The sequence below is a fragment of the Phyllobates terribilis genome, unplaced genomic scaffold (genome assembly GCF_046119375.1).
Source record: "Phyllobates terribilis strain yellow unplaced genomic scaffold, ASM4611937v1 Scaffold_132__1_contigs__length_4960021, whole genome shotgun sequence".
In the NCBI taxonomy this organism is placed as follows: Eukaryota; Metazoa; Chordata; class Amphibia; order Anura; family Dendrobatidae; genus Phyllobates; species Phyllobates terribilis.
Genome location: NW_027362892.1, coordinates 2,149,180 through 2,164,025, shown reverse-complemented (window position 1 = coordinate 2,164,025; position 14,846 = coordinate 2,149,180). Strand labels below are relative to the sequence as shown.

Sequence of the window (14,846 nt, the reverse complement as noted above, 5' to 3'; positions counted from 1 at the left end):
TAAGCTACAGCACATTACATAGCCTCTTGCAGCTATATCAATGGAAAAATTAAAAAATGTATGGCTTTTTGAAGAAGGGAAGGAAAAAATGCAAAACAAAAAATGATCCGGTCCTGAAGGGATTAAGGAGTTCCCACCCACAGTAAATGTTGTCACTCAGCTTAAAATCTTCACTTGCTTATTAGCAGAAGCTAAGGTTTCATTAGGATCTCCGAGGCTAAAGTTACATGCGGCTCAGCTTACATGTAAAGGGGATGGTATCAAGGAGTCTCACCAAACTTTCCCTACAAATGTCCAACAATTCAGAATTCATATCCATTGATAATTTATCTTCTAAAATGATAGCATTTTTTTTCTATCCTTTTCATTTTATGTGTAATTAACTTTTTGCTCTCCTCCTTTAAGCAATGGGAGGAACGACTGATAAGGATCCAGGAAACCATTGATGAATGGCTGAAGGTGCCGACCCAGTGGCTTTAATCTTCTCTTCTGAGGACATCATGCAGCAAATGCCTGAAGAAGGACGCTTATTCCAGACTGTGGACAGAAACTGGAGAGAGATCATGAAACATTGCGTTAAAGACCCGAAGGTAAATGGATGCTTCATGGTGGACTGATACAAGAAAGCACGGTCATCTTGCATCCAGGATTGATGTTTTCCAAGAGTCCGTGTCCTGATGCTTCCATCACAAGGATCCCGGGTTATGGGGCTCCGCACTGCCTGGACTCCAGCCTCCCGCATCTTCTATTTTCTATCCAAATAGGTTCTAATTTTTCTTTTAATATAAACTATTGGCACAATAGTCAATGAATGTGACCTTTTTTCAGTCTCTATAACTATATAATGGAATCTTACTTATGGGCTATCTACTTTGTTTTAGGTTTTAAGCGCCACTTCTCTGACCGGACTTCTGGAGAAACTTCAGGACAGCAATGTGCTTCTGGATAAAATCATGAAAGGGCTGAATGCCTATCTGGAGAAGAAGAGGCTTTTTTCCCACGGTATAGTCCTTTCACTTGTTGCAATGATTGTATATATTCCTTAAATATTTTTTTTTCTTATTTAAACGCATTGAAATCATTTTTGTAATTGGATTTCATTAATAATTTTGCACTGTTTGCCTTCTATTGGCTCTGTGTTGCGCTGGCTATTGGACTTATTTTTAATCTGTCTTTTTTCAGCTCCTCTTAGCCGATTTATGACCACAGATCACATCAAAGCTGAATGTGCAGGAAACAAAAAGCCTAACGGTGCAACATTTTTAATGAAACTGAATTGTCGCAAATACTCGCAATTAAATGGGTATTCCCATCTCCAAGATCCTATCCCAATATGTAGTAGGCGTAGTAATAATAATAATATTAGCAAATACCTCCAATTAGAAGTGTAGTATAGTTCTTCTGATTCACTATGTCGCTTTCCCCATGTGCAAGGCATTGCAGTAGCTTCGGTATCCATGGTTACGACCACTCATATAGTGACAGTTATTTGCTAGTGGTCGTAACCTAAGCTACTGCAATGCCCTGCACATGGGGTAAGCAACAAAACAAATCAGAAGAACTATACTAAACTTCTAATTGGAGGTATTTGCTAATATTATTATTATTACGCATACTACATATTGGGGTAGAATCCTGGAGATGGGAATACACATTTCAGTTAAATAAAAAAAAGTTCCCAAAGCTGGATAGCCCCTTTAAGCTAACCATACGCATGACATATGAGATACCCGTGGTCTGAATGGTTATTTGGCTATTTCTCCTGACTCCCACCTATTCTGCTGAACAGTCATGTGGTTTTAATGGGGAGAGAGGAGAAAGTCGGTACTGGACACCTCCGGCAGCGGGTTATCTCCCCTGAGAACCAAAAGACCGGGTATTGAAATCCCATCTGCCCGATCCTTCTGGCCCTGACATCCTCTATCGGGGGAGAGTCAGGAGACCCCCATACACATCAGTGGGTAGGCCGGTCCTGCTGCAATCGTCAGGTTTAAACTATTTTAATCCAATGTGTATGGGGACTGAATCTTTACTTTAAAGCTTTGCTTTTCTATTTTCTCACATAGACACTAATACAAATGGCGCCTGACCCAATACTTTAATGACATCTTTATCATATTGTGCATTTTCGCTTTAGCTTTTTCTTCCTGTACAACAATGAAATGCTAGAAATTCTCTCTGAGACTAAAGATCCTCTGCGGGTCCAACCACATCTAAAGAAGGGCTTTGAAGGCATAGCAAAGCTGGAGCTCCTTCCTAACCTGGACATCAAAGCCATGTACAGCACCGAGGGGGAACGCGTAGAGCTCATCCAGACCATCTCCACCTCCGAGGCTCGGGGGGCCGTGGAGAAGTGGCTCATCCAAGGGGAAGATGTCATGTTAAGGAGCGTGCATGATGTTATTGCTCGGTCACGAATGGTACGGATCTACCTACAGACCAAAAGCATTAATTGGAACTAATCTAGTCTATATATATAATCGTCTTATCCCGTCTGTCTGTCTGTCTGTGTGTCTGTCTGTCCAGGAAATCCCGCGTCGCTCATTGGTCCGGCAGCGGCCAATCAGCGCCGGGGGATTTCTAAAAAAAGATGGCGGCCGTTAGCGGCTCATCTGCGGGACGGAGCTGAGCGGCGATGCAGCCAGGAGATGACTGGCGCAAGGCGCTCATCTCCCGGCCGGCAACAGCAGAAGGAACCCGACCGACGGACCCATCTGCGGGATGGAGATGCAGCCGGAAGATGAGCGCCGCGAGGCGCTCATCTCCCGGCCGGTAGCAGCGGAAGGACCGCCGGCGTCGCTGACCTCCATGCGGAAGGGAGGACCGGGGAGCGGCGCTGCGGGTCGGGATACTTCTGCTGTGAGCGCCCGCTATGTCCCGGGTTCTCGCAGCGGAAGTAGCCGCACAGGCAGCGCCGCTCCCCGGTCCTCACCAAGACGATTCGATGATTGATCGCGGTCTTCGGACCCGACCAATCACTGATCTTAGCGCAAAACTTAAACACCGCTGTGCTGATTGGTCGCCGACGCTGCCCGCGACCAATCACCGATCTTGGCTCCACATTTAAACACCGCTGTGGTGATTGGTCGCGGCCGATATTTAAATTTGGCGCCAAAATCGGTGATTGGTCGCGGCCGATATTTCAATTTGGCGCCCAAATCGGTGATTGGTCGCGGTCAGCGTCCCCGACCAATCAGCACAATAGTGTTTAACTTTGGCGCCAAGATCAGTCATTGGTCGCGGGCCAAGACAGCGACCAATCACCGATTTGTGCGGCACTTTTAAATAGCGTCCGTGACCAATTGGATGTCAGCGCCGCTCCCCGGTCCTCCCTTCACACCCTAGCCGCATGGATGTCAGCGCCGCTCCCCGGTCCTCCCTTCACACCCTAGCCGCATGGATGTCAGCGCCGCTCCCCGGTCCTCCCTTCACACCCTAGCCGCATGGATGTCAGCGGCGCTGCCTGTGCGGATACTTCCGCTCCGAGAACCCGGGACATGAGCGGGCGCTCGCAGCAGAAGTATCTGGACTCGCAGCGCCGCTCCCCGGTCCTCCCTTAACACCCTAGCCGCTGATGTCCCCACTGTATCCGCATGGTCTTACAAAGGTCCGGACATTTGTGTTAAAAATCGCTGATTGGTCGCTGGCGCTGCCCGCGACCAATCACCGATTTGGGCGCCAAATTTAAATATCAGCCGCGACCAATCAGCACAGCGGTGTTTAAATGTGGAGCCAAGATCGGTGATTGGTCGCTGGCGCTGCCCGCGACCAATCACCGATTTGGGCGCCAAATTTAAATATCGGCCGCGACCAATCACCGATCTTGGCTCCACATTTAAACACCGCTGTGCTGATTGGTCGCGGCTGATATTTAAATTTGGCGCCCAAATCGGTGATTGGTCGCGGGCAGCGCCAGCGACCAATCAGCGATTTTTAACACAAATGTCCGGACCTTTGTAACACCATGCGGATACTGTGGGGACATCAGCGGCTAGGGTGTGAAGGGAGGACCAGGGAGCGGCGCTGCGGGTCGTGATACTTCTGCTCCGAACGCCCGCTCATGTCCCGGGTTCTCGGAGCGGAAGTATCCGCACAGGCAGCGCCGCTGACATCCATGCGGCTAGGGTGTGAAGGGAGGAACGGGGAGCGGCGCTGACATCCAATTGGTCGTGGACGCTATTTAAAAGTGCCGCACAAATCGGTGATTGGTCGCGGTCTTGGCCCACAACCAATCACGGATCTTGCCGCAAAAGTTAAACACTACGGTGCTGATTGGTCGCGGACGCTGACAGCGACCAATCACCGATTTTGGCGCCACATTCAAATATCGGCCGCGACCAATCACCGATCTTGGCTCCACATTTAAACACCGCTGTGCGGATTGGTCGCGGACGCTATTTAAATGTGGCACCAAAATCGGTGATTGGTCGCGCCCAGCGTCGGCGACCAATCAGCACAGCGGTGTTTAAATGTGGAGCCAAGATCGGTGATTGGTCGCGGCCGATATTTGAATGTGGCGCCCAAATCGGTGATTGGTCGCTGTCAGCATCCGCGACCAATTAGCACCGTAGTGTTTAACTTTGGCCGCAAGATCAGTGGTTGGTTGCGGGCCAAGTCGGCGATCAATCACCGATTTGTGCGGCACATTTAAATAGCGGCCGCGACCAATTGGATGTCAGCGCCGCTCCCCGGTGCTCCCTTCACGCCCTAGCCGCATGGATGTCAGCGCCGCTGCCTGTGCGGATACTTCCGCTCCGAGAACCCGGGACATGAGCGGGCGCTCGCAGCAGAAGTATCCCGACCCGCAGCGCCGCTCCCCGGTCCTCCCTTCACACCCTAGCCGCTGATGTCCCCACAGTATCCGCATGGTGTTACAAAGGTCCGGACATTTGTGTTAAAAATCGCTGATTGGTCGCTGACGCTGCCGCCGACCAATCACCGATTTAGGCGCCAAATTTAAATATCGGCCGCGACCAATCACCGATCTTGGCTCAACATTTAAACACCGCTGTACTGATTGGTCGCGGACGCTATTTAAATGTGCCGCCAAAATTGGTGATTGGTCGCGCACAGCGTCGGCGACCAATCAGCACAGCGGTGTTTGAATTTGCCGCCAAGATCGGTGATTGGTCGCGGCCAGCGCCAGCGACCAATCAGCGATTTTTAACACAGATGTCCTGACCTTTGTAACACCATGCGGATACTGTGGGGACATCAGTGGCTAGGGTGTGAAGGGAGGACCGGGGAGCGGCGCTGCGAGTCCGGATACTTCTGCTGCGAGCGCCCACTCATGTCCCGGGTTCTTGCAGCGGAACTATCCGCACAGGCAGCGGCGCTGACATCCATGCGGCTAGGGTGTGAAGGGAGGACCGGGGAGCGGCGCTGACATCCAATTGGTCGCGGCCGCTATTTAAATTTAAATGTGGCGCCAAAATCGGTGATTGGTCGCGCCCAGCGTCGGCGACCAATCAGCACAGCGGTGTTTAAATGTGGAGCCAAGATCGGTGATTGGTCGCGGCCGATATTTAAAATTGGCGCCCAAATCGGTGATTGGTCGCGGGCAGCACCAGCGACCAATCAGCGATTTTGAACACAAATGTCCGGACCTTTGTAACACCCTGCGGATACTGTGGGGACATCAGCGGCTAGGGTGTGAAGGGGGGACCGGGGAGCGGCGCTGCGGGTCGGGATACTTCTGCTCCGAGCGCCCGCTCATGTCCCGGGTTCTCGCAGCGGAAGTAGCCGCACAGGCAGGGGCGCTCCCCTGTCCTCTCTAATACGATTCCGCTCCCCGCTCCTCACCAATACGATTCGCTGATTGGTCGCGCTCTCCACACCCGACCAATCAGTGATCTTGGCGCTAAAGTTAAACACCGCTCTGCTGATTGTTCGCGTCCGCTGCCCGCAACCAATCACCGATTTGGGCGCCACATTTAAATAGCGGCCGCGACCATTCACCGATCTTGCCGCCACATTTAAACACTGCTGTGCTGATTGGACGCGGACGCCGGACGCGTCCAATCAACGAGATTGGCGCCAAATTTAAGCAACGCTCTGCTGATTAATCGCGGTCGCTGGCCGAGATCAATCAGCAGTATTGGCGCCAAATTTAAACCTCACTCTGCTGATTGGTCGCAACCACCGGCCGCGACCAATCTGCGTTTTTGGTGCCAAATTTAAACAACGCTCTGCTGATTGGTCACGGTCGCCGGCCGAGACCAATCAGCAGCATTGGGGCCAAATGTAAACCCCGCTGTGCTGATTGGTCGCGGTCGCCGGCAAAGACCCATCAGCATTATTGGTGCCAAATTTAAACCCTGCTCTACTGATTGGTCGCAGCCGCCAGCCGCGACTAATCAGCGATTTTGGTGCCAAATTTAAACACCGCACTGCTGATTGGTCGCGGCCGCCAGCCGCGACCAATCAGCGAGATTGGCGCCAAATTTAAACAACGCTCTGCTGATTGGTCGCTGTCGCCGGCCTCGACCAATCAGCGATTTTGGCACCAAATTTAAAGAATGCTCTGCTGTTTGGTCACGGCCGGCGACCAATCTGTGATTTTGGCGCCGAATTTAAACCCCACTCTGCATCGCTCTGCTGATTGGTCGCGGTCGGCGGCCATGACCAGTCAGCAGTATTGGCGCCAAATTTAAACACCGCTCGGCTGATTGGTCGCGACTAATCAGCGATTTTGGTGCCAAATTTAAACACGCTCTCCAGTCCTCACTAACACGGTTCGCTGATTGGTCGCGGCCGCCGCCCGCGACCAATCATCGATATTGCCGCCAAATTTAAACACCGCTTTGCTGATTGGTCGCGGTTGCCGAACGCGACCAATCAGCGATTTTGGCGCCAAATTTAAACACAGCTCTGCTGATTGCACCCGGTCGGCCGCATACCTATTCTAGAATACCCGGTGCATTAGAATCGGGCCACCATCTAGTTCTTTTATATTTGTATAAGATTATTTGGCGGCAGTGAATGATTTGTGGATGATGTATCTCTTGCAATAGAGCCAGGTAGCAGATCTTCTACCTGCAATCGGTAGAAATGAATTTGCTAGATAATACTAGTAAGGTTGTCCCTCTCTTAAATGCTTCTGTCAACGTAATTTAACTTTCTTTTTTAAAAGGCATACCCTGCGACTGCAAGAAAAGACTGGGTGAGGGAATGGCCGGGCAGGTCGTGCTCTGTGTGTCTCATGTTCTGGACAAGTGAAGTGCATGAAGCTATCGGCAGTGGCCCGGAGGTACGGCATAAGCTCCTTTACTGATCAAGGTTGCTTCACTATAAACAGTCATGGCCGGAAGTGTTGGCACCCTTGAAGTTGTTCCAGAAAATGAAGTATTTTTCCATAAAAAATTGCATGTGTATTTTCTGTTATACACATGTTTATTTCCTTTGTATGTATTGGAACAACACAAAAAAAGGCAAATTGGATATAATTTCACACAAAACCCCATAAATGGGTCGGACAAAATTGTTGGCATCTTTCCAAAATTGTGGGTAAACAATTTTGTTTCAAGCATGTGATGCTCGTTCAAACTCACCTGTGGCAAGTAAAAGGTGCGGGCAATATGAAAATCACACCTGAAACCTGATACAAAGGGGAAAAGTTGACTCAGTCTTTGCGTTGTTACGTGCCACACTAAGCAGGGAGAACAGTAAGAGGAGAAGAGAACTGTCTGAGGACTTGAGAACCAAAATTGTTGACTAATATCTTCTTTTTGTGTTGTTCCAATATACACAAATGAAATAAACATGTGAACAACAAAACGTGTAATTGTAATAATTTTCTGGGAGAAATACATATATATACATTCATAGACAGACTTCATGAGTTCTCCTGCTAATAGACTGTCATACCCAGAGACGCAGCTTATAGGAGTTTCCAGGGGGGGATATACCATTGGTGCAACAGAGGTAAGGGGACCCACATTCACATCCAAAGATGCAAGCAGCTTATTTCACAGTACGTTATTAGACTGCAAAGAGCCCATGTAGTGTTCTTGCCCAGGGGTCTTCTCCTGGGGGTTGCAGTTGTACAGCGGCTCAATATCTTGAAGGTACCCAAAAGGCTCCATAGTATTGTTGGGATTTTGCATTGATTCATGCATCTTGTCTAGAGATGCGCAACTAAATTTGCAGGACCTTGGTCTAAGAGAGCAGGTTAGTAGTCTGTGGCTGTTGGATGGGAGCCTTGCTAACCGCCTCTTACATGCCGGCATCCCTGGCTCCTCTTTTGATTAGCCGGCCAGGCGTGATGTCATTTGTGCCTCACACCACAACTATGACATCGACATCAAAAGAGGAGCCGGAGATGCCGGTTCACGGGGCTCCGGTCCTGCGGCCGTGGAATACTGACCGGACTGTTGGACCAGAGTCCTGCAAATCCATTCGCTCATCTCTACTCTCGTCATATCTACCAATAAGGGAAGACATTGTATGGGATTTCCCTTAATACCAGCATAAAATGAATCCATCTGCATTGAGTTTTCCATGCTGTTTGTAGCAGGGTTTTATAGAGGTACATCTGGGTATTTGGAGCAATTTGCGAGGAGGCAAATTGTCCCAGCAGACTCGCAGCACATTGGGGGCTCTCGTCACCATAGAGGGGCACGCTCGTGACGTGGTCAGGGAAATGATCGAAACAGGTTTGTGCAAACATCATGGCTGGCAGCAAACTTTCCAATACCATGTTCTATTTATTATACACTACATGGAGAAAGGTATTGTGCCCCCTCCACATTACACCTACAGGGGCTTTTATGGCCTCCTATTCTAATCCATATCCAGGATGTTAATATGGAGTCCGTCCCTCTACAGATATCACAGCTCAGTATGCCGAGCACCTTCATACATTTCACCATATTCCTATGTTCTTTCCATATCTATGTTATGTTCCCCCCTCTTTTCTTTGAGTTTTCATAGGACACAATTGATCTTGTCACAGTAAAGCAATCTTGGGGTGTACTTACAATGACGTCTATGGGGCAGTAGTCATTTCTGCATATTGAGATGGTGGTCCCTATATAGGAATGTTTTGGCATCTGTAGGTGTCGGCATCCCCTGTATATGACTCATTGCCACAATTGATCTTCTTTATAGTCAGTGGTTTGGATGGCCTAGGTGCGGTTTGTAATATTTTCTATCAATGGTGTGTGTGCCCTCCTCTGTGCAGTGTCGTTCTATAACCATGGATGGACTAATAAAGGGGTTTTATGTCAATTCCTTTAATGACCTTTTGTTCGGTTTCTTTGTAGGTATTATGTCATTCTCCGAGTGGTCAGCCATTCTAAGCCTGAGCAGACATATGGCAATGTAATTGATGTGTGCCTGACATTGCTCTTCCCTATGTGGCGGTGACATATTTATGCTGCCATTCTCCAGTATTTGTTCTAATTAATCATCCTAAAGGTGTTTAGTGGGGTTGAGGTTGAGAACGTGTGGGAAACAGTTCTGCTCTTCTATTCCCTTAGGGTTGGAAGCTACAATTGTTTAAAATGTCTTGTGCTGAAGCATTAAGATATCTTTTCACTGGAACTAAGGGGCCTAGACCACCCCCTAAAAACAAGGCCATACCTCCACCACCAAACTGCCCAGCGGGCACAATGCAGTTAATAGGGTAACGTTCTCCTGGCATTCACCAAATCCAGACTCGTCCATCAGATGCCAGATAGAGAAGTGTGATCCGTCACTGCACAGAACAGGTCTCCTCCAGAGTCCTGTGGTGGCGGCTTCACACCACTCCATCCGACGCTCGGCATCGTGCTTGGTGATGTAAGGCTGCATGCAGCTGCTCGGCCATAAAGCTCCAGGCGGGGGCGCAGTGTTTGTGGTGATGTTGTTACCAAAGTAGATCTGGACTCTGCAGTTATGGAGTCAGGAGAGCGTTCTGCCCTCTGCTCCTCAGCACTCAGTGACCCCGCTCTGTAATGTTCTGGGGTCTCCTGAGTTGCTGCAGTTCCTTCCACTCCTTAATAATATCACTCACATGTGATGGGGGAAGATTTAGGAGGGAAGAAATGTAATATCCAGACTTGTTACCCCGGTGGCTCCTATTACAGGACCGCGCTGGTATCAGAGAGCTCTGCACCACCAGCCGTTCTGTCATATGTTAGTAACAGCACACAGCATGGGAGGGCGGATGTTATACACCGGGGGGCGTGGGGATTGATGTTATACACTGGTGGGGGGCGAGAGTCTTAATGTTATACAAGGCCGAGGGGCCAGATGTTATACCCTAGGGGTACGAGGGGCTAGATGTTATACTGTCCGAGGGCTGGATGTTATACACTGAGGAGCAAGGGGACGGATATTATATACCGGGGTGAGGGGACGGATATTATACACCGGGGGGCGTGGGGACGGATATTATACACCAGGGGCGAGGGAACGGATATTATACACCAGGTGCGAGGGGACGGATATTATACACCAGGGGTGAGGGGACGGATATTATACACCAGGTGCGAGGGGACGGATATTATACACCAGGTGCGAGGGGACGGATATTATACACCAGGGGTGAGGGGACGGATATTATACACCAGGGGCGTGGGGACGGATATTATACACCGGGGGGCGTGGGGACGGATATTATACACCAGGTGCGAGGGGACGGATATTATACACCAGGTGCGAGGGGACGGATATTATACACCAGGGGCGAGGGGACGGATATTATACACCAGGGGCGAGGGGACGGATATTATTCACCAGGGGCGAGGGGACGGATATTATACACCAGGTGCGAGGGGACGGATATTATACACCAGGTGCGAGGGGACGGATATTATACACCAGGGGCGAGGGGACGGATATTATACACCAGGGGCGAGGGGACGGATATTATACACCAGGGGCGAGGGGACGGATATTATACACCAGGTGCGAGGGGACGGATATTATTCACCAGGGGTGAGGGGACGGATATTATACACCAGGGGCGGGGGGACGGATATTATACACTGGGGCGAGGGGACGGATATTATACACCGGGGGGGCGAGAGGCCGGATGTTATACACCAGGGGGAGGGAGCGAGGGGACAGATGTTATACACCGGGGCTGGGGGCCGGATGTTATACCCTGGGGGCCAGATGTTATGCAATGGAGCGCTTGGGGTTGGATGTTATACAGTGGGGTTGAGGGGATGGATTTTATACACTGGCGGGGGGGGCGAGGGGAGAGATGTTATACTAAACTAGGGGCGAGGGGTGGATGTTATACACCGGGGGAGGCGAGAGGCCGGATTTTATAAACTGGGGGCTGAGAGTCCGGATGTTATACACCGTGGGCAATGGGACTAAATGAAAAAAGCAGAATTCGGTGACTAGGAGTTTTGTCCTATAATGTATGTGCATTTGCCTTCCCTTTAGAAACTCTCCCTTGTGATTCTGCAGTGTCTTAGAGGTTGACTATCTTTTCCTACATTCCTCAGGAGTTTCTCATGAACAGACTTCCGGTGGCTTGCCCAACTCCGCTATTACTGGGAGAATGAGAATGCGAGAGTGCGAATCATCAACTGCAATGTGAAGTCCGCCTATGAGTACCTGGGCAGCTCCCCACGCCTGGTCATCACTCCGCTCACTGACCGATGCTAGCGGACTCTGCTATGATGTGATGGGTTATGCTCAGAAATGTTTTTGACTTTTGTATGATGCATGAAACTTATTAGCAATTATTATTGATATTTCATACCAGTTCTTTCATGTTTCATTGGTAGATCGGTGCTTTTTATCTAAATCTTGGTGGAGCTCCAGAAGGTCCGGCCGGCACAGGAAAAACTGAGACCACCAAAGATTTGGCCAAGGCGCTGGCCGTGCAGTGTGTGGTCTTTAACTGCTCTGATGGTTTGGACTACATAGCAATGTCAAAGGTACATACAATGTTAAGCTGCTCCATTGCAGATAATAAACTGACTCCATCCGATGTTCTGCTGACATCTTTTGATTATATAGTACAGACCAAAAGTTTGGACACACATTCTCATTTAAAGATTTTTCTGTATTTTCATGACTATGAAAATTGTACATTCACACTGAAAGCATCAAAACTATGAATTAACACATGTGGAATTATATACTTAACAAAAACGTGTGAAACGACTGAAAATATGTCTTATAGTCTAGGTTCTTCAGAGTAGCCACCTTTTGCTTTGATGACTGCTTTGCACACTCTTGGCATTCTCTTGATGAGCTTCAAGAGGTAGTCACCGGAAATGGTTTTCACTTCACAGGTGTGCCCTGTCAGGTTTAATAAGTGGGATTTCTTGCCTTATAAATGGGGTTGGGACCATCAGTTGTGTTGTGCAGAAGTCAGGTGAATACACAGCTGATAGTCCTACTGAATAGACTGTTAGAATTTGTATTATGGCAAGAAAAAAGCAGCTAAGTAAAGAAAAACGAGTGGCCATCATTACTTTAAGAAATGAAGGTCAGTCAGTCCGAAAAATTGGGAAAACTTTGAAAGTGTCCCCAAGTACAGTTGCAAAAACCATGAAGCGCTACAAAGTAACTGGGTCACATGAGGACCGCCCCAGTAAAGGAAGACCAAGAGTCACCTCTGCTTCTGAGGATAAGTTTATCCGAGTCACCAGCCTCAGAAATCGCAGGTTAACAGCAGCTCAGATTAGAGACCAGGTCAATGCCACACAGAGTTCTAGCAGCAGACACATCTCTACAACAACAGTTAAGAGGAGACTTTGTGCAGCAGGCCTTCATGGTAAAATAGCTGCTAGGAAACCACTGCTAAGGACAGGCAACAAGCAGAAGAGACTTGTTTGGGCTAAAGAACACAAGGAATGGACACTAGACCAGTGGAAATCTGTGCTTTGGTCTGATGAGTCCAAATTTTAGATCTTTGGTTCCAACCACCGTGTCTTTGTGCGACGCAGATAAGGTGAACGGATGGACTCTACATGCCTGGTTCCCACCGTGAAGCATGGAGGAGGTGTGATGGTGTGGGGGTGCTTTGCTGCTGACACTGTTGTGGATTTATTCAAAATGGAAGGCATACTGAACCAGCATGGCTACCACAGCATCTTGCAGTGGCATGCTATTCCATCTGGTTTGCGTTTAGTTGGACCATCATTTATTTTTTAACAGGACAATGACCCCAAACACACCTCCAGGCTTTGTAAGGGCTATTTGACCAAGAAAGAGAGTGGTGGGGTGCTACACCAGTTGACCTGGCCTCCACAGTCACCAGACCTGAACTCAATCGAGATGGTTTGGCGTGAGCTGGACCACAGAGTGAAGGCAAAAGGGCCAACAAGTGCTAAGCATCTCTGGGAACTCCTTCAAGATTGTTGGAAGACCATTTCCGGTGACTACCTCTTGAAGCTCATCAAGAGAATGCCAAGAGTGTGCAAAGCAGTCATCAAACCAAATGGTGGCTACTCTGAAGAACCTAGAATATAAGACATATTTTCAGTTGTTTCACACTTTTTTGTTAAGTATATAATTCCACATGTGTTAATTCATAGTTTTGATGCTTTCAGTGTGAATGTACAATTTTCAAAGTCATGAAAATCCAGAAAAATCTTTAAATGAGAAGGTGTGTCCAAACTTTTTTCTGTACTGTATATACACACACATATATATACTGTATATATATATATACACACACATATATATATATATATATATATATATATATATATATACACACACACACACACACACACACACACACACACACACACACACACACATATATATATATATACTGTATATAGACACACACACATATATACTGTATATAGACACACATATACAGTATATACTGTATATAGACACACACATATATATATTGTATATAGACACACACATATATACAGTACAGACCAAAAGTTTGGACACACCTTCTCATTTAAAGATTTTTCTGTCTTTTCAAGACTATGGAAATTGTACATTCACACTGAAGGCATCAAAACTATGAATTAACACATGTGGAATTATATACTTAACAAAAAAGTGTGAAACAACTGAAAATATGTCTTATATTCTAGGTTCTTCAAAGTAGCCACCTTTTGCTTTGATGACTGCTTTGCACACTCTTGCCATTCCCTTGAAGAGCTTCAAGAGGTAGTCACCGGAAATGGTCTTCCAACAATCTTGAAGGAGTTCCCAGAGATGCTTAGCACTTGTTGGCCCTTTTGCCTTCACTCTGAAGACCAGCTCACCCCAAACCATCAGGTCTGGTAACTGTGGAGGCCAGGTCATCTGGCGTAGCACCCCATCACTCTCCTTCTTGGTCAAATAGCCCTTACACAGCCTGGAGGTGTGTTTGGGGTCATTGTCATGTTGAAAAATAAATGATGGTCCAACTAAACGCAAACCAGATGGAATAGCATGCCGCTGCAAGATGCTGTGGTAGCCATGCTGGTTCAGTATGCCTTCAATTTTGAATAAATCCCTAACAGTGTCACCAGCAAAGCACCCCCACACTATCACACCTCCTCCTCCATGCTTCACGGTGGGAACCAGGCATGTAGAGTCTATCCGTTCACCTTTTCTGCATTGCACAAAGACACGGTGGTTGGAACCAAAGATCTCAAATTTGGACTCATCAGACCAAAGCACAGATTTCCACTGGTCTAATGTCCATTCCTTGTGTTCTTTAGCCCAAACAAGTCTCTTCTGCTTGTTGCCTGTCCTTAGCAGTGGTTTCCTAGCAGCTATTTTACCATGAAGGCCTGCTGCACAAAGTCTCCTCTTAACAGTTGTTGAAGAGATGTGTCTGCTGCTAGAACTCTGTGTGGCATTGACCTCGTCTCTAATCTGAGCTGCTGTTAACCTGCGATTTCTGAGGCTGGTGACTCAGATAAACTTATCCTCAGAAG

General features: G+C 48.1%; 1 protein-coding gene across 1 annotated transcript; it reads left to right on the top strand.

The window, feature by feature from the left end:
• Positions 1-402: 402 nt before the first annotated feature.
• On the top strand, positions 403-12,027 carry LOC141203926 (dynein axonemal heavy chain 12-like). Its single transcript, XM_073663895.1, has 5 exons — positions 403-590; positions 882-1,002; positions 2,138-2,420; positions 7,133-7,249; positions 11,442-12,027. Exons 3-5 carry the CDS (start codon positions 2,163-2,165, stop codon positions 11,499-11,501), a joined length of 435 nt encoding a protein of 144 aa, XP_073519996.1. The 5' UTR covers positions 403-590; positions 882-1,002; positions 2,138-2,162; the 3' UTR covers positions 11,502-12,027.
• The last annotated feature ends 2,819 nt before the right edge of the window (positions 12,028-14,846 follow it).